The sequence below is a fragment of the Salmo salar genome, chromosome 09 (genome assembly GCF_965601325.2).
Source record: "Salmo salar chromosome 09, fSalSal1, whole genome shotgun sequence".
NCBI lineage: Eukaryota > Metazoa > Chordata > Actinopteri > Salmoniformes > Salmonidae > Salmo > Salmo salar.
Window position 1 is genome coordinate 32,268,242 of NC_138299.1, and position 19,739 is coordinate 32,287,980.

The following is a 19,739-nucleotide window of genomic DNA, read 5'->3' on the forward strand; positions in this document are numbered from 1 at the left end:
TTAGGTAAATCAGCCTTTAACTTCCTTGCACCGTATGTTTGGAATAATCTCCAAAAGACGATTCAATTGGATGCTTTGGTGTCCATAGCGCAATTCAGACAGCTGACAGAGGATTTTTCTAATGAAGAATGTGTTTGTTTTAATTGACTGTGTTCTGAATCTTAATGTGTATTTAATGTGTATATTGTGTATATTTCTGTGTATCTATACTTGCCTATTGATGGGTTCCTTTTTGTATTGTGCAGGGCTCATTTGCAAGAAACTTTAGTCTCAATATGACTTCCCTGTTGAAATCACATTTATAGTACAACGTAACGGCATAAAAGTTCTGTTGGATATTACTCTGAATCCATACCACTGGCGCTGACCTTCAGAAGACTATTTATTTGTCTACAGAGGGTAGTTAGCCTTTTAAAGCAGTGATAAAATAGGCCAGTAGCCACTCCCCACTAGAGATCTGGGCTAAGCATCAGGCACCAGCACAGTGGAGAGAAAGAGAGGGATGGTTGTATTCTAGTTGAGGTTGTGAAGAAGCTATTATTTCCTGGCCCCTTATACTCACAGTTCTCTCTGAGGGCAAAGACTTTCTTACAGACATATTTTCTCCGGGATCACTGAAGGCTAAGCACAACTCACAAAAACAGGCCAAGACCCCAAATCATAGCTCTTATCTAGAGATGGAGAGATGGAGACCTGAGCGATACACCTGAGAAATAGATGTCAGGATGATGTCTCAAACCCATGATTTCACACAAAACAACTATACAATCATGGTCTGTGTGTGTGTGTGTGTGTGTGTGTGTGTGTGTGTGTGTGTGTGTGTGTGTGTGTGTGTGTGTGTGTGTGTGTGTGTGTGTGTGTGTGTGTGTGTGTGTGTGTGTGTGTGTGTGTGTGTGTGTGTGCGTGCGTGTGTTGATGTGTATGTCTGTGTGTGTGTTCTTCACCTGGCCCTGCAGCTCTCACTGACTCCCTGACTGTCTGAAATTACAGTAGGTGTTTAGCACTAGTAGAGCAGATGCCTGTCCGTCACCGGCCCCGTGTTCCTCTGACCCCTCACTGTCATGAAAAGACAGGCAGTATTGTCCTCCTTTGTTTACAGGAACCTGGATACAACCCACCACTTAGGTCTGGAGGACCGGGGGTGTCTGGTGTCAAGCATGGCATGGCTGTAGCAGGTATCCTGTGTCGTTTGCGGCGTGTGTGTATGTGTGTGCACGCACGCACGCATGCATGCGTGTTGTTTGCAGTACAGGTCAGACAGGTCCATTATGGAGCTTGATCATTGTGCATAATGAAACAGCCAGGTGGAAAGAGGTTTAAGCACACGGCAGGCAGGTCGTAGGATCACTCTTGTGTTCTGTTACGGCTCATGTGCATAATTTATCCCTAATTCAAGGTCAAGTACAACAGGGCCGGGGGTTAAGTATGAGATTCCAATTCAGCGACGCCTCAATGTCAAACAGCTCCAGCCAGTGTTGCCTGTACTCTAGCTTGCTACAGTGCATTCAGAAAGTATTCATACCCCTTGACCCATCTACACACAATAGCCCATAATGATGAAGTGAAAATATGTTTTTAAAATGCTTAGCAAATTTATTGAAAATGAAATACAGAAATATCTCATTTACATACGTAACTATTCACACCCCTTTCTTATCACACTCCAAATTGAGCTCTGTTGCATCCAATGTACTTTGATGATCCTTGAGATGTCACTAAAACTTGATAGGGAAAGAAACACACCTGTCTAAATAAGGTCCCACAGTTGATAGTGCATGTCAGAGCAGAAACTATACCATGAAGTCCAAGGAACTGTCTGTAGATCTCCGAGATAGAATTGTGATGAGGCATACAGTACCAGTCAAAAGTTTGGACACACCTACTCATTCCGGGGTTTTTCTTTATTTTTACTATTTTCTACATTGTATAATCAAAACTATGAAATAACACATATGGAATCATGTCATCAAGGCAAAGGGTGGCTAACTTGTAGAATCTCAAATATAAAATATATTTTTGTTTACTACATGATTCCATATGTGTTATTTCATAGTTTTGATGTCTTCACTATTATTCTACAAAGTAGAAAATAGTCAAAATAAAGAAAAACCCTTGAATGAGTAGGTGTGTCTCACGCCCTGACCTGAGAGGTTTATTTCTCTATTTTGTTAGGTCAGGATGTGGGGGGGGCATTCTATGTTTTGTATTTCTTTGTGTTGGGCCGAGTATGGTTCCTAATCAGAGGCAGCTGTCTATCGTTGTCTCTGATTAGGAATCATACTCAGGCAACCTTTTCCAACCTGTGTTTTGTGGGTAGTTATTTTCTGTTTTGTCTTTCGTTACCTGACGGAACTGTTTGGCTATTCGGTTTGTTGTCTTTGTTCTAGTGTTTTCATTGTTAAATAAAGATAATGAACACTTACCACGCTGCGCTTTGGTCCCCTCTCTACGACAGCCGAAACAGAACTACCCACCACCAAAGGACCAAGCAGCGTGGTCAGGAGGACTGGACCTGGGAGGAAATCCTGGATGGGGCAGACCCTGGACAAGGCCTGGGGAGTATCGCCATCCGCAAGAGGAGATAGAGGCTGCGAAAGCGTAACGGCGATACTGGGAGGAACAAGCACGGCAACAACGGAAGCCCGAGAGGCAGCAGCAAAAAAAAAATGGGGGGGGGGGGGGGGGGGGCACACGGGGAGATTGGCAAAGTCGGGGTTGAGACCTGAGCCACCCGTGCTTACATTGGGGAGCGAGTGACCGAGCAAGCACCGTGTTATGCGGTGATACGCACTGTGTCGCCAGTGCGCACTTACAGCCCGGGGCGCTCGGTGCAAGCTCCTCACCGTTGCCGTGCTAGAGTTGGCCGTCAGCCAGGAAGAAGTGTGCCGGCTCAGCATTCCTGGTCTCCAGTGCATCTCTTCGGCCCAGGTTATCCTGTGCCAGCTCTACGCACGGTACCCCCCTTTCACCAGCACAAACCAGTTCGTCCTGTGCCAGCGCTCCGCCCTTGCCGGGCTAAATTAAACATCCAGCCAGGACGTGTTGTGCCAGCCCTAAGCTCCAGACCTCCAGTGCGCCTCCACGGCCCAGTATACCCTGTGCCTGCTCTGCGCACCCAGTCTCCTGTGCGTCTCCCCAGTCCGGTGAGACCGGTTCCAGCTCCACGTAGGAAGCCTCCAGGTATGATCTATGGTCCGAAGCCTCCAGTGATGATCCATGGCACGAAGCCTCCAGTGATGATCCATGGTCCAGAGCCTCCAGTGATAATCCATGGCACGAAGCCTCCAGTGATAATCCATGGCCCGGAGCCTGTAGGGATAATCCATGGCAAGAAGCCTGTAGGGATGATCCATGGCCCGGAGCCTGTAGAGATGACCCATGGCACAAAGCCTCCAGTGATGATCCATACCGCGGAACCTGTAGTGATGATCCATGGCACGGAGCCTGCAGTGACGGTCCCCGGGCAGGAACCTCCAGCGACGCTCCCCAGTCCGGAGCCTCCAGCGACGCTCCCCAGTCCGGAGTCTTCGGCGACGGCCCGCAGCCCAGAGTCTTCGGCGACGGCCCGCAGCCCAGAGTCTTCGGCGACGGCCCGCAGCCCAGAGTCTTCGGCGGCGGCCCGCAGCCCAGAGTCTTCGGCGGCGGTCGGCAGCCCAGAGTCTTCGGCGGCGGCCCGCAGCCCAGTCTTCGGCGGCGGTCCGCAGCCCAGAGTCTTCGGCGGCGGTCGGCAGTTCAGAGCCTCCGGTGATGATCCATGGTCTGGTTCCTCCGGCGACACAGAAGCGGGGGGATCAGCAGGCGGTGTGGGGGCTACGCCCCGAACCAGAGCCGCCGCCAAGTATAGATGCCCACCCGGACCCTCCCCTATAGGTTCAGGTTTGCGGCCGGGAGTCCGCACCTTTGGGGGGGGGGGGGGGGGGGGGGGGGGGTACTGTCACGTCCTGACTTGAGAGAGAGGGTTTATTTCTCTATTTTGTTAGGTCAGGGTGTGGGGTGGGCATTCTATGTTTTGTATTTCTTTGTGTTGGGCCGAGTATGGGTCCTAATCAGAGGCAGCTGTCTATCGTTGTCTCTGATTAGGAATCATACTTAGGCAGCCTTTTCCCACCTGTGTTTTGTGGGTAGTTATTTTCTGTTTTGCCTTTCGTTACCTGACGGAACTGTTTGGCTATTCGGTTTGTTTTCTTTGTTCTAGTGTTTTCATTGTTAAATAAAGATAATGAACACTTACCACGCTGCGCTTTGGTCCCCTCTCTACGACAGCCGTAACAGTGTCCAACATTTTGTATGGTGTAGAATAAGGGTAGGAATACTTTCTGAAGGCACTGTATGTCGTTTCGACAAGAAGTTGTTCTGTGTATCCTTAACATAATTTAACTAAAAACCTGTAAACTCCCGTAAAAGCTTACACCCTATTTTACATAATCTGAGGTGTTTATGATGTACCCACCATCGGTTGAGAGAACCAGCATACTCTAGAATGCAAGGTGGGTGTCATATATACTAAAATTAGAATATAATTGAAATGTCAACTTTTAAATGGTACCACAAAGATGGTTTGAGGTCCACACATGAGACACTTTTAACTTGAGTGGGAATATGCACTGAGAGACTGACACTGAGAAGATGCTGCTCTCCACTCTCATTGGCTATAAGCCATCGTGTCTGCAGTTGTAGGATTTAGGAGGGGCGGGGCTAACCATAACAAATATTTCCTCCTAGGCTCTGTGGTAAGGAAATCAATACCAACAATGTAATGCAGCTCAAATCCATCTAATTTCCTCTCCAGCATTTTGGATCTGTGTCATTGGTCGTAGTGGTGCAAAGAGATCAACAGTGCCCCCTGCTTGTAAATATATGTATGGAAATTGAATAGGAGTGTTGCTGCTGCTAGACATACAGTTCTATAATCAAATCACTTTTTTTTCACACGCACCAAATACAACCTTACCGTGAAATGCTTACTTACAAGCGCTTAACCAACAATGCAGTTCAAGAAATAGAGTTAAGAAAATATTTACTAAATAAAATGTAAAATAAAATACAAATGAACACCGTAAAATAACAAAATAATATACCGGGGGTACCGATACTGAGTCAATGTGTGGGGGTACAGGTTAGTCGAGGAAATTTGTACATGTAGGTAGGGGTAAAGTGACTATGCATAGATAATAAACAGCGAGTAGCAGCAGTATAAATAGTCTGGGTGGCCATTTGATTAATTGTTCAGCTGTCTTATGGCTTGGGGGTAGAAGCTGTTAAGGAGCCTTTTGGACCTAGACTTGGCACTCCGGTACCGCTTGCCATGCAGTAGCAGAGAGAACAGTCTCTGACTTGGGTGACTGGAGTCCTGATAATGTTTTGGGCCTTCCTCTGACACCGCCTAGTATAGAGGTCCTGGATGGCAGGAAGCTTGGCCCCAGTGATGTACTGGGCCGTACGCACTACCCTCTGTAGCGCCTTACAGTCGGAGACCGAGCAGTTGCCATGCCAGGCGGTGATGCAACCAGTCAGGATGCTCGCGATGGTGCAGTTGTAGAACTTTTTGAGGATCTGGGGACCCATGCCAAATCTTTTCAGTCTCCTGAGGGGAAAAGATGTTGTCGTGCCCTCTTCACAACTGTCTTGGTGTGTTTGGACCATGATAGTTTGTTGGTGATGTGGACCCCAAGGAACTTCAAACTCTCGACCCGCTCCACTACAGCTCCGTCTAAGTGAATGTGGGTGTGTTCGGCCCTCCTTTTCCTTCAGTACACGATCTTCGCCTTTGTCTTGCTCACATTGAGGGAGAGGTTGTTGCCTCTGACCTCCTCCTTATAGGGTGTCTCATCGTTGTTGGTGACCAGGCCTACTACTTTTGTGTCATCAGCTGGACTGTGTTGTTCATGAAAGCCCATGCATGGACTAGGGTTTCAATGACATGGACTAGGGTTTGTCTAGGGGTATTCCACACATGTCAGACACTTTGAGATCAGTAAGCACAATGGAAAGAAGCAACAGCCACACTTGAGAACTACTGACACATATATAATCTGTCTTGGTCCGTGCCTGTCACATGCATGTAGGCCTATACAACAACCATGTAATGTCACTTGCCATAGAAGACAGACAATAATTTCTCCAAGAAGAAATACCTCTGCATTGCAGACTGCAATGAGTATCACTTTGGATGGACACTGGAAAGTATTGTTCTGGGAATTGGTCTATGTCTGGTCCTACACTGCCATCTAGTGTATATCATCAAAAGTTCTCCAAAGGAATTTCATGTAAATGAGGATGATTTGATTGTCTTTCCCTGGCATTGTCTTTAACGACGTTGATTAATACTGGCAAAAATATATATAATGAGAAGTAGGCTATATATTACCCCCAAATAAAGGTAGGATAATTTTATTTTTATTTAGAAAACATTTTAGTAATAACATACCAAATATAATATCTTCAAGATGCTAGAGTGATACTCATTAATATTGTTATTCCAATCCCATTCCACATGCACTTCACCTTTTTGAGTGCAAGATCTAGGCCTACTCTCACTTTCGTGTCTTGCATGTTGGTTACCATGCCAACCCATATTCGGTTCGCGCTGCTCAAACTTGGAAGCAAACGCTAAACACTGATACAAGTCAACGAAGCTAGCTATTTGCATATATTTTACATTCGACATGGCATCTTGCTTAGTGCCAGACTTTCCAGCTGTTCTGGTTGCTTTGGAGCATTTGGGCGAATTAGGTAAGAAAACAACAGGCGCCTCTCTCTCTTGCTACTGTTCCACATGTCATGAGTGACTATAGCTAGCTAGCCCCTACCTATCATTGTCAACGAAACGTAGTGAGAAGCATCCGATAAACTGCTACTTTTCAGTGTTGACAACTCCTAAACCTGTGAATGAGCGCAGACTTGATGCAACCCGCCCGATTACTTTGATTTGTAGTTGCCAAGTTGAATCATTTTAATGTTTCAAATAAGTACTTGTATCAGATCTAAATTTACATCGCTAATAGCACAACTTGCCTGTTTGAACGTTTGCCTTGACATAGACAAGCAGCTGAGGGATGAGGGAGTTCCATTCAGTCCTGAGGCCAGTCATCACCTGAAAGAAATAGCTGCTGCCATCACTGAACTGGTAGGCATATGCCAATAGGGAAAGAGAAGATCGAACATCGGGTAGTCTAAATATTGTCACGACCAATACGATTGATTTAATAAGTAGACTAATAAACTAATCGATTATCTAAAGTGGAATGTAAACCTATCCACTGGGCACACACTGGTTGAACCAACGCGGAATAGACGTTGAATTTACGTCTGTGCCCAGTGGGTAGGTAAATATAAAGTATATTATACTGAGCCATTTACTTTATGTTCGTATTCTTATCTATTCTTATTTCTTATTGTTGTTGCATTGTCGAGAAGGAACCTGCAAGTAAGCATTTCGTTGGACTGTGTATACCATGTGTATCCTGTACATACAACTAATAAAACATTGAAATTAAATAAGTCCATAGAGACAATGGCCATAGAGGCCAGAAAACTTGCTTTACACACTCTTTTGAAAACCCTATTTTCTATAAATCAGGAGACTTCCAGAAGAGTAGTCCATGAACAACTGGAGGTCGAAACTATTGAAACGAGCAAACTCCGACATCAATGCCAGAATATCCATGATGATGTTCAGAATGAGATATCAGGTAATAACTTATATAGCCCAATGATATGATTTCATAGAATACAACCCACTGGGCAAAACCTGGTTGGATCAATGTTGTTTCCACATCATTTCAACCCCAAATTGAATTGTGATGATGTTGAATCAACGTGAAAAACTGACTGGAATTGGAAAGAAGTCATCAACGTAAGGGAATTTCATATTTTTCCCACACAACTTTTAGACTATATCCAATGACATGGTGGAAATGTTTTGTGGATTTCACAATTTACATTTAGTTGTCAACTAAAGTGAATTCACTTTAGTTGACAACTAAATGTAAATCAAAACTAGACATTGAACTGATGTCTGTGCCCAGTGGAAATAAATTAATATTGCCCGGCTCTAGCCCTTTGGGGGCCCTAAGCGAGATTTGTTTTTTATTGGCCCCAATCTTGAAACATTTTGCAGGTCTAAAGTACATTTCCTGCAATTCTACACATTTTGCCATAGTGCTGAGAGAAAATGTTGCAATTTTATAAAAATATATCATGCAATTCTCATTTTGCTATGAGTCAGCGAGAAAAGATTTGCAGTTTTACAGCTAATTTCCTGCCATTCTAACATTTTGCCATGACTTATGCCATGTTAATGATATCTGAGTGAGAATGACTTACAAAATCAGTGGGGGCCCCCTGGAGGCCAGGGTCCCTGGGCATGTGCACTGCGTGACCTGTCGGTATTTGGACATGATTACTACAAGTTTAGATAGCTGGCAAGACTAACTTACCAATATAAAAATTGTTAGCTGACATGGCTGAGTGACTGTCAGTGACTGACATAACAAGAGAATAATGTCAAACTTGCACCTTGTGTATTCTACTATTCTAACTCTCAACAGTAAGTTAAGACCCCGACTGAGGTCCTAAGAGACTGCTTATGTCGCTTATGCCTAGAGCGGCCTTGTTGCCTGGTCTTGCCTTAAAGCTAGAATGAAAAAGCTATCCAGTCATGTTTTGCTCACAGATATGTGTCATTGTCCCTTTCAGCTGGTGTTGCGGCTGCAAGAAATATAAATGCGGGTCAAATTACTCAACTCCAAGATGAACTGAACAGTATAGTACAAGAAATAGAATTAATGGAGAAAAAACAGGAAGTCCTTGAAAAGCAAAATGCTATTCTTTAGTAAGTAATATAAGTAATGTTGAGCAATGAAAGGTGTAACAGATCATAACAAAATTGGCAACATTTCACATAACATCCATGATGTTATAACTTGTTATTACTTGTTTTGGAATCCTTTTCAGTCCTGAGAGAGAGTTGGTAAAAGGTGACCATGAAAATGTCATCAACCAATTAAACTACCAGCTGTCAGAGAAGGCCAATAAACAGATTCTGCTCAATGAAACAATGAACAAGATCAAAGAAGGGAAAGCCAAGATCACAGATGTGGAGACCGCTAAAGTGGAGCTAGAGGAGGACATGATTCAAGAGAGGAAGACGTTTGATGAAACAAATGAGAATCTTCAGAGAGAGGTACATCACAGTCACCTCTTATTATAGCTACATTTAAATGTTTAAATGTTTGTTATTTAGCAGACGCACAGGAGCAATTAGGTTTAAAAGTCCCTTGCTCAAGGGCACATGGGCAGATTTTTCACCTAATCGGCTCTTGGATTCGAACCAGCGACTTTTCGGTTCCTGGCCCAATGCTCTTAACCGCTATCTGCTTACAGTATCTGAGATACTATACCCTGCTGTGAGGCACCGTCTTAATCTTATCCTCCCCTGCTGGTCTAGTGTGAGGAAGTCATCAATAACATACAGGACCAGAAGAAGAACAATGAGAATAAACGCAGAGAGCTGGACATTTTTTTAGCAGAACTGTTGGATAAGGAGGACAAAGTCACAGAGCAAAAAAAAGTAAGTGAACTGAAGTATTTCAGTCAAGTAGTAAATTAATAAAATTATCCACTAATGCTCTTCACTTGCTATAACTGCCTTTTTTATTCATTTATAGTATGATATAAACAGTGGTGTAAAGTAACTAAGTAAAAATACTACTACTTAAGTAGTTTTTGGTGAATCTGTAAAATATATATTTTTGACAACTTTTACTCCACTACAAAACTAAAGAAAATATGTACTTTTCACTCCCAGAAATTTTCCCTGGCACCCAAAAGTACTTGTGACATTTTGAATGCTTAGCAGGACAGGAAAATGGTCCAATTCATGCAATTATCAAGAGGACACGTGGTCATCCCTACTGCCTCTGATCTGGCACTCACTAAACACAAATGCTTTGTTTTTAAATGATATTTGAGTGTTGGAGTGTGTCCCTGGCTCTCCGTTAATTCAAAAAACAGGAAAATCATACTGTCTGGTTTTCTTAATATAAGGAATTTGAAATTATTTATAACGTTTACTTTTACTTTTGATTCTTAAGTATATTTGAGTAATTATTTACATTTACTTTTGATACTTAAGTATATTTAAAACCAAATAGTTTAAGAATTTTACTCAAGTAGTACTTTACTGGGTTACCTTCACTTTTACTTCAGTCATTTTATATTAAGGTATCTTGACAATTGGTACTATCTCCACCACTGGATTTAAATACATATTTATAAATTTTGTTATTTCACACAACACTCTTCCTTCATTGCAGCACATTGCCCAGTTAGAGCAAAGTATAGCCAAACTGACAGCGTCTGAAATCCAATACAAAGAGCAGCTGGCAGACGAGATCAAGACATTTGAGGAACTTGTTCTTCAGAAGTAAGATTTGCATTCATCCAGGTACTGTATGTAGCGTAAGCATGGAGCATACATGGAATGCAAGGGATACTGTATGTTACATCATGTTTGATTCCATCATTCCATCTTTTTCGACTCATTAACCATTGTTTCCACAGGGAATTTCATGTAAAGGAGTTGGCTGAAGTGAGAATTGTATTTGAACTGAAAGTTCAGGCACTACAGGAAAAGATTGTAGAGGTGAGAGATAGTTTGATTTTTCCAAAGCGATGCTACTACTACAGTACAGCTCCAGGGCAACATGTTGCTTCATCCTCCTCTTCCCTCTCACTCTTCTCTTCTCTCTGTTGGTGTTGCTATGGTGGGAGGGATTATAAACACCTGCATGATGTCAGATGTGAGACATCGATTTCCTGCCATTGCCAGAGGCCTCAGCCCTGCTGTTCTGTAGTCAAATTGATATTTTTAGAAATTATTCCTTCAAAGGCACTTTGTGCTAAGTCTGACCTTTAAGAGAGCCAGTTCACTGGAGTGTCCTCTGATGTGCTAGAGTTCACACAGTCCATCAAAGGGCATAGCAGCTGTGTCTGGCCATATGATCCGATGACAGGCTGACTGAACGTGAAAATGCCCTTTGAATAGAATTACTCTCCTGGTTTCCCCTTGTAGAGGAGTTGGAGTGTTTGTATGTGTCTGGCAAAAGTCAGAATCATACACCATATATACAAAAGTATGTGGACATCCCTTCAAATTAGTGGATTCGGCTATTTCAGCCACACCCGTTGCTAACAGGTGAACAAAATTGAGCACACAGTCATGCAATCTCCATAAACAAACATTGGCAATAGAATGGCCTTACTGAAGAGCTCAGTGACTTTCAACGTGGCACCGTCATTAAATGCCACCTTGCCAACAAATCAGCTTGTCAAATGTATGCCCTTCTAGAGATGCCCCGATCAACTGTAAGTGCTGTTATTGTGAAGTGGAAACGTCTAAGAGCAACAACGGCTCAGCCACGAAGTGGTAGGCCATACAAGCTCACGGAATGGGACCACGAGTGCTGAAGTGCGTAGAACGTAAAAATCATCATTCATCGGTTGCAACACTCACTACCTAGTTTCAAACTGCCTCTGGAAGCAACGTCAGTACAAGAACTGTTCGTACGCAGCTGCACACAATGGCCGAGCAGCTGCACACAAGCCTAAGATCACCATGCGCAATGCCAAGCGTCGGCTGGAGTGGTGTAAAGCTCGCCACCATTGGACTGTAGTGGAAATGTGGAAATGCGTTCTCTGGAGTGATGAATCACACTTCACCATCTGGCAGTCCAACAGACTAATCTGGGTTTGGCGGATGCCAGGAGAACGCTACCTTCCCCTATTCATAGTGCAACTGTAAAGTTTGGTGAAGAAGGAATAATGGTCTGGGGCTGTTTTTCATGGTTCGGGCTAGGCCCCTTAGTTCCAGTGAAGGGAAATCTTAACGCTACAGTATACAATGACATTCTAGACGATTCTGTGCTTCCAACTTTGTGGCAACAGTTTGGGGAAGGCCCTTTCCTGTTTCAGCATGACAATGCCCCCGTGCGCAAATGAGGTCCATACACAAATGGTTTGTCGAGATCGGTGTGGAAGAACATGACTGGCCTGCACAGAGCCCTGACCTCAACCCCATTGAACACCTTTGGGATGAATTGAAATGCCGACCTCACTAATGCTCGTGGCTATATGGAAGCAAGTCCCCGCAGCAATGTTCCAATATCGAGTGGAAAGCCTTCCCAGAGGAGTGGTGGCTGTTATAGTAGCAAAGGGGGGACCAACTCCATATTAATGCCCATGATTTTGGAATGATATATTAGATGATCAGGTCTCCACATACTTTTGGCCATGTAGTGTATGTGAAACAAATTTATGATGCTGAGGGTTGGCTTTGACTTCAGGTAGTACCTCCCCGTTTCAAAATGTTTACTCGCTACTGAACACCCCCCTGGGATGATATGCGGGGTTGGTGTGGTCTGGGGGAGCCAGTATTGGTTGATTGTAGAGCAGGGTTCCCAAGTGTTCTGAGCAACAACAATTTTTAAATATTTTTATTGTTGGACATAAAAGACTGTAAAATCACCAGCAAATCAGCTCCAAGGGATTTTCATTTTGGAAATCTGTTTGAAACTATTCCTACGCATAATAGAGAGATATATGTGATCGTATACAAATGTAAGCAAGGTTGAAAGTTGTGTTTTAGTCAAATATATCAGTTTGGGCTACTTGCGGTCAATTTGCAGTCTAGGAATTATTTGTAATTATGTTCCGGCCCCCTAGTTGATGATCTCTGTTGTAGAGGATTCTCATGCATTATAGATAGGCGCTGTGTAGATGGGCTCTGTTCTGTTATGTGTGCAGGTGGATGGTGAGATGGAGGAGGGCCAGATAGTGAATGCCATCCGCCTGGAGTCTATTGCTAAGATGTCTGACAGATTTAAAGCTCAAAGGAAAGAGGAGGACGACGTCATGGCTGAACACCTCAATGTCTCAAGACGGTATTCCAGCTATACCTCTTTGCATCCTACATCTACGAAGGATCAAGTCAACCTGCAACACTGCTTTCCCTTTACTTTGGCTGACAGTCATTTTTACTTACATTTTATCAGTGGTGTAAAAAGTACTCAACTGTCATACTTGAGTAAAAGTAAAGATAATTGAATAGAAAATGACTCAAGTAAAAGTTAAAGTCACCCAGTAAACTTCTACTTGAGTAAAAGTCTAAAAGTATTTTGTTTAAAATATACTTAAGTATCAAAAGTAAAAGTATAAATAATTTCAAATTCCTTATATTAAGCAAACCAGATGGCACTATTTTCTTGTTTTTTTAATTTATGGAAGGCCAGGGGCACACTCCAACACTCAGACATCATTTACAAACAAAGCATGTCGGTTTAGTGAGTCCACCAGATCAGAGGCAGTAGGGATGATCGGGGATGTTCGGTTGATAAGTGGGTGAAGTTGACTTTTTTCCTGTCCTGCTAAGCATTCAAAATGTAACGAGTACTTTTGGGTGTCAAGGAAAATGTATGGAGTAAAAAGTACAATATTTCCTTAAGGAATGTAGTGAAGTAAAAGTAAAAGTAGTCAAAAATATAAATAGTAAAGTACAGATACCCCAAAAAACTACTTAAGTAGTACTTTAGAGTATGTTTACTTAAGTACTTTACACCACTGCATTTTATCATATGTTTGTTTGTTTGATCGATTTTCAGCTTAGAAAAGTCCAGAGTTAGACTTGAGGAGCGCATTGCATCGATCGCTAAACATAAAATTGAAATCAGAGAAATGGATGAAGAGATCAAACAACTCCATGAAACCAATATGTAAGTAATATGGTCCATTTTATCATATTAGTCTATAATCTCCACTACGAGTTTTGACACTTTTGTGTAGTATCAAAGTAACTTATATCACTAAGGACAGCATTAACCATCTGACCAAGTTTGAAATATAAAGTATGAAAAGTCAAAATAATTATCTTGCAAACTACAGAGCTTTTATCTCATTGTTTAGTTATGTACTAAAAATAAAGTAAATGGCATGCAGAATTGTCAGAATAGTTGCTTACCTAGTTAGCATTTTGTTTCTCATAGAGTTAATGCAGACCTGTTTGAAATAAATGTGGATGAACTGCATGGACAGCTCAATAAAGAAAAGAAGAACATGTAAGCAACAAATAGTATCTCTTCATTTCATTACAGACTTGGACTTTCTCTTCATAAATTGGGTTATTTGATGCAGTCTACGGTTTTTACTTTTTCTTTTCAGAGCAATCTTTGAAGTTGAAAAAGAAGAACTGTGCCAGTCTCTGGAGAATCTAAAAAAAGATCAAGTACAGCATGTGAAAGAGGTCAACTCTAATATTGGTTTAACCAGGAGGAGATATGAGGAACTGCTTGAAGAGGTTCGCTTATTTTTCCTTAATTCTTCAGGAATCTATTGAGATAGCACATGCACTTTATATTTGTTTTGTTATTAATTTATATTTCATAAACATTTAAATCAGGAGAAGAAACTCAGAGACCATGTATTCATGGGCGCGTTGATTGAACGTCTCAGTAACAAGATTGTTAAGGCAAAGGAGGGGAATGAACAGATGACCATTTCCTACAATGCCGAGATCCAACAGTTCATCGTAAGTATATTTATATATATTTACATTTTACATCTAACTCAGCTAGCAGACATTAGTAAGCCTCATCACAAATACAAGCTGTTGAGAAAACATGTATTTAATGTCTTCTTCTTCTGTGAAATTAGACTGAAGCGGAGTCAGTGACACAGAGCCGACTGGAGAAGGAGGAGGACCTGAAGGGTAAAGAGTCTATCTTGGAGGAGGCGGAGGCCCAGTTTGATATTGACCAGTCCAGGCACCAAAAACTAAAAAAACATACCTCAGGTACTGACCCAATAATCTGCTAATATATCTATAATAACAACTATAATAACACAGAGACGCACGCGTACAAAGCTCTCCTCTGCCCTCCATTTGGCAAATCTGACCATAATTCTATCCTCCTGATTCCTTCTTACAAGCAAAAATTAAAGCAGGAAGTAACAGTGACTCTCTCAATACAGAAGTGGTCAGATGACGCAGATGCTAAGCTACAGGACTGTTTTGCTAGCACAGATCAAATCAAATTGTATTGGTCACATACACATGCAGATGTTAGCAGATGTTATTGCGAGTGTACTGTAGTGAAATGCTTGTGCTTCTAGTTCCGACAGTGCAGTAATATCTAACAGTAATCTAACAATTCCACAACTACCTAATACACACAAATCTAAGTAAAGGGATGCAATAAGAATATACATATAAATATCTGGATGAGCGATGACCGAGCAGCATAGGCAAGATGCAATAGATGGTATAAAATACAGTATATACATATGAAATGAGTAATGCAAGATATGTAAACATTATTAAAGTGCCATTATTAAAGTGACTAGTGATCCATTTATTAAAGTGGCCAATGATTTCAAGTCTGTATGTAGGCAGCAGCCTCTCTGTGTTATTGATGGTTGTTTAACAGTTTGATGGCCTTGAGATAGAAGCTGTTTTTCAGTCTCTCGGTCCCAGCTTTGATGCCCCTGTACTGACTTCGCCTTCTGGGTGGTAGCGGGGTGAACAGGCAGTGGCTCGGGTGGTTGTTGTGAATGTTGACCTGTTTAGACTGGAATATGTTCCGGGACTCATCCAATGGCATTGAGGAGTATACCACATCATCATCGATGCACTTATTGATGAAGCCGGTGACTGTTGTCTCCACACCAACCAGAAGCCATGGATTACAGGCAACATCCGCACTGAGCTAAAGGGTAGAGCTGCTGCTTTCAAGGAGCAGCTCAAGGAGCAGGTTTTTTTTCTTTTTTTTTCTACCAGTTAAGAACAAATTCTTATTTTCAATGACAGCCTAGGAACAGTGGGTTAACTGCCTGTTCAGGGACAGAACAACAGATTTGTACCTTGTCAGCTCGGGGATTTGAACTTGCAACCTTTTGGTTACTAGTCCAAGGCTGTAACCACTAGGCTTCCCTGCCGACTATAACCCGGACGCTTATAAGAAATCCCGCTATGCCCTCAGACGAACCATCAAACAGGCAAAGAGTGAATACAGAACTAATATTGAATCCTACTATATCTGCTCCAACGCTCGTCGGATGTGGCAGGACTTGCAAACTATTACGGACTACAAAGGGAAGGCCAGCCGTGAGCTGCCCAGTGACACAAGCCTATCAGACGAGTTAAATTACTTCTATGCACGCTTCGAGGCAAGCAACACTGATGCATGCATGAGAGCACTAGCTGTTCTGGACGACTGTGTGATCACGCTCGCCGTAGCTGATGTGAGTAAGACCTTTAAACAGGCCGCAGGGCCAGGCGTATTACCAGGATGTGTACTGCGAACATGCGCTGACCAACTGGCAAGTGTCTTCACTGATATTTTCAACCTGTCCTTGGCTGAGTCTGTAATACCTACATGTTTCAAGCAGACAACCATAGTCCTTGTGCCCAGGAACACCAAGGTAACCTGCCTAAATGACTACTGACCCGTAGCACTCACATCTGTGGTCATGAAGTGCTTTGAAAGGCTGGTCATAGCTCACATCAATCCCATCATCCCAGAAACCCTAGACCCACTCCAATTTGCATACAGACCCAACAGATCTACAGATGACGCAATCTGTATTGCACTCAACAACGCCCTTTTCCACCTGGACAAAAGGAACACCTAACGTGAGAATGCTGTTCATTGACTACAGCTCAGCGTTCAACACCATAGTGCCCTCAAAGCTCATCACTAAGCTAAGGACCCTGGGACTAAACACGCTGATCCTCAACACAGGGGCCCCTCAGGGGTGCGTGCTTAGTCCCCTCCTGTACTCCCTGTTCAACCATGACTGCGTGGCCAAGCACGACTCCAACACCATCATTAAGTTTGCAGATGACACAACAGTGATAGGCCTGATCACCGACAACGATGAGACAGCCTATAGGGAGGAGGTCAGAGACCTGGCAGTGTGGTGCCAGGCCAACAACCTCTCCCTCAACGTGATCAAGACAAAGGAGATGATCGTGGACTACAGGAAAAGGAGGGCTGAGCACGCCCCCATTCCCATCGACGGGTTGTAGTGGAGCAGGTTGATAGCTTCAAGTTCCTTGGTGTCCACATCACCAACAAACTATCATGGTCCAAACACACCAAGACATTTGTGAAGAGGGCACGACAATGCCTATTCCCCCTCAGGAGACTGAAAAGATTTGGCATTGGTCCTCAGATCCCCAAAAAGTTTTACAGCTGCACCACCAAAAGCATCCTGACCGGTTGCATCACCGCCTGGTATTGCTACTGCTCGACCTCCGACCACAAAGCGCAACAGAGGGTAGTGCGTACGGCCCAGTACATCACTGGGGCCAAGCTTCCTGCCATCCAGGACCTCTGTACCAGGCGGTGTCAGAGGAAGGCCCTAAAAATTGCCAATGACTCCGGCCACCCTAGTCATAGACTGTTCTCTCTGTTACTGCACGGTACTGGAGCGCCAAGTCTAGGTCCAAAACGCTTCTTAAAAGCTTCTACACCAAGGCATAAGACTGCTGAACAGTAATGATGGACTGTTGTTTCTCTTTTCTTATTTGAGCTGTTCTTGCCATAATATGGACTTGGTCTTTTACTAAATAGGGCTATCTTCTGTATACCACCCCTACCTTGTCACAACACAACTGATTGGCTCAAACTCATTAAGAAGGCAAGAAATTCCACAAATTAACTTTTAACAAGGCACACCTGTTAATTGAAATGCATTCCAGGTGACTACCTCATGAAGCTGGTTGGGAGAATGCCAAGAGTGTGCAAAGCTGTCATCAAGGCAAAGGGTGGCTACTTTGAACAATCTCAAATATAAAATATATTTTGATTTGTTTAACACTTTTTTGGTTACTACATGATTCCAAATATGTTATTTCATAGTTTTGATGTCTTTACTATTATTCTACAATATAGAAAATAGAATCAAATAAAGAAAAACCCTTGAATGAGTAGGTGTGTGTCCAAACCTTTGACTGGTACTGTACATATTACCTCGATTACCTCGACTAAGCTGTACCCCCGCACATTGACTCGGTACCGGTACCCCCTGTATATAGCCTCGTTATTGTTATTTGATTGTTGCGCTTTTATTTTTTACTTTAGTTTATTTCGTAAATATTATTTTTCTTAAAACTGCATTGGTGGTAAAGTGCTTGTAAGTAAACATTTCATGGTAAGGCCTACACCTGTTGTATTCGGCGCATGTGCAAATACAATTTGATTTGATTTAGTAGACATTATCAAGTAGACATACACAAATATGCAGATATCTCAAAGAATGTGCTCACTATAACCTTAAAAATCATGTAGTGCAGCATTTTATAATTACTTAAATGATTTTCCCCACTAGAGTTAAAGAGTAAGAACAGTCATCTGGAGCTCTTCATCCAGGATATGAAAGAGAGCACTAGTACTCTTCTCAAACCGAAGGTGAGTTTCATAACAAAAACATTCAGTATGTACATCTTGGTTACCACACACTCCAAAAGGCAAGCTGTGAAGTATAATAGCATTGAAACAGTCTGCTTGTAACTGACTGACAGGAGGACATGAAGAGGAGTCTAGAGGGTTTGCGTGAGAAACACATGGAGCTGCTGACGTCTCACGCTGCAGACATCATCGCCACGGAGAAGAGCATCTATGACAACGGGATGATGCTGGAGCAGGTCAATATGGAGAACAGCAGACTGCATGTGGTAAGAGACACAAGTCACTCACAATGGTCCTCCATACTGAACTACACCGCTCACTCACCTACCAAGCAAAAACTCAATGTAAACATTGTTTTTCAGTGTATTGAACAAATGAAGGAGGACATATGGAACACCAGGAAAGACCAGGAAAGACACACAAAGGAGATTGGGTGGCTGAAAGAGGAGGTTCATTCTCTATTTGGTGAGCATCAGCCGAGCTCAATGACTCCAACTATTGTAAAACGTTGTGCATAACATTTAGTTCAGTCTATCAGGTTTTAATATCATCATAACTTATAAACGCATCTTCCCCTAGAGAGCCTGCTTGATGCTTGGGCAGAGGACACTGTGGTGACTGAGGTAAGGATTCTTAAAACATGGCTGGTCAGTCCAGCAGCTTACTGTACATACGCCATTTCATTTTTTACAACCTGTGATGTTAACTTATAGCCTGACCACATGCTGACAGACAACCGTGTACATGACCAGAATTCTCTGGTTAACGTATTTTGACAAATCCACAGTGCAGGACTTGAGGGATTTGTAAGTCAATAGTAAACTGTCATGAAGAGACCACACTAAATCATCCATGACTCATTCAACACTTCAGGAATCTTCAGAGAGAGACCACAAGATTCTGGAGGCTATCTACAGACTCATGACCAAGATCCACGACAGGAAGTTCCAACTGGGGGATATCAACAGTAGACTAGAGGAGGAACTGAAGGGCATGAGTTCCCTGTTGGCCAATAGTAAATCGAACATTTCACTTAAAGAACAGGGCAACTAAAGTGAGACATCAAGAAGGATTACATCAACACAATTGTTCAGTCATATGAGATGAAAGTAGATGAGTACTCACACTTGTGATGAAAAATCATAACACTTTATAACACACTGCATTTCACAAGTTTATTTGAACAATACATTTTACAATAAATAGTCAAAATTGTTGCTAGTCAAGTCCTCATTCTGTATGTTTTAAAATTACACTGCAATAAAATTATATATA

The 19,739-nt window shown here is 42.7% G+C and overlaps 1 protein-coding gene across 1 annotated transcript; it reads left to right on the forward strand.

The window, feature by feature from the left end:
* The first annotated feature begins 6,569 nt into the window (after positions 1–6,569).
* ccdc175 (coiled-coil domain containing 175) lies at positions 6,570–19,739 on the forward strand. Its single transcript, XM_014211195.2, has 19 exons — positions 6,570–6,732; positions 7,041–7,126; positions 7,580–7,691; positions 8,698–8,833; positions 8,956–9,184; positions 9,449–9,571; positions 10,317–10,426; positions 10,564–10,645; positions 12,805–12,941; positions 13,659–13,769; positions 14,040–14,111; positions 14,215–14,350; positions 14,453–14,581; positions 14,707–14,845; positions 18,385–18,464; positions 18,578–18,730; positions 18,827–18,929; positions 19,044–19,087; positions 19,338–19,739. Exons 1-19 carry the CDS (start codon positions 6,666–6,668, stop codon positions 19,515–19,517), a joined length of 2,229 nt encoding a protein of 742 aa, XP_014066670.1. The 5' UTR covers positions 6,570–6,665; the 3' UTR covers positions 19,518–19,739.

What these genes read in the sequence shown, in the direction of transcription:
- ccdc175 (XM_014211195.2), top strand. Translation starts at nt 6,666, where the DNA reads ATGGCATCTTGCTTAGTGCCAGACTTTCCAGCTGTTCTGGTTGCTTTG. An exon ending in CACCTCAATGTCTCAAGACG is followed by an intron (nt 12,942 to 13,658) that starts GTATTCCAGCTA and finishes ATCGATTTTCAG; the next exon opens with CTTAGAAAAGTCCAGAGTTA. An exon ending in AGAACAGCAGACTGCATGTG is followed by an intron (nt 18,731 to 18,826) that starts GTAAGAGACACA and finishes ATTGTTTTTCAG; the next exon opens with TGTATTGAACAAATGAAGGA.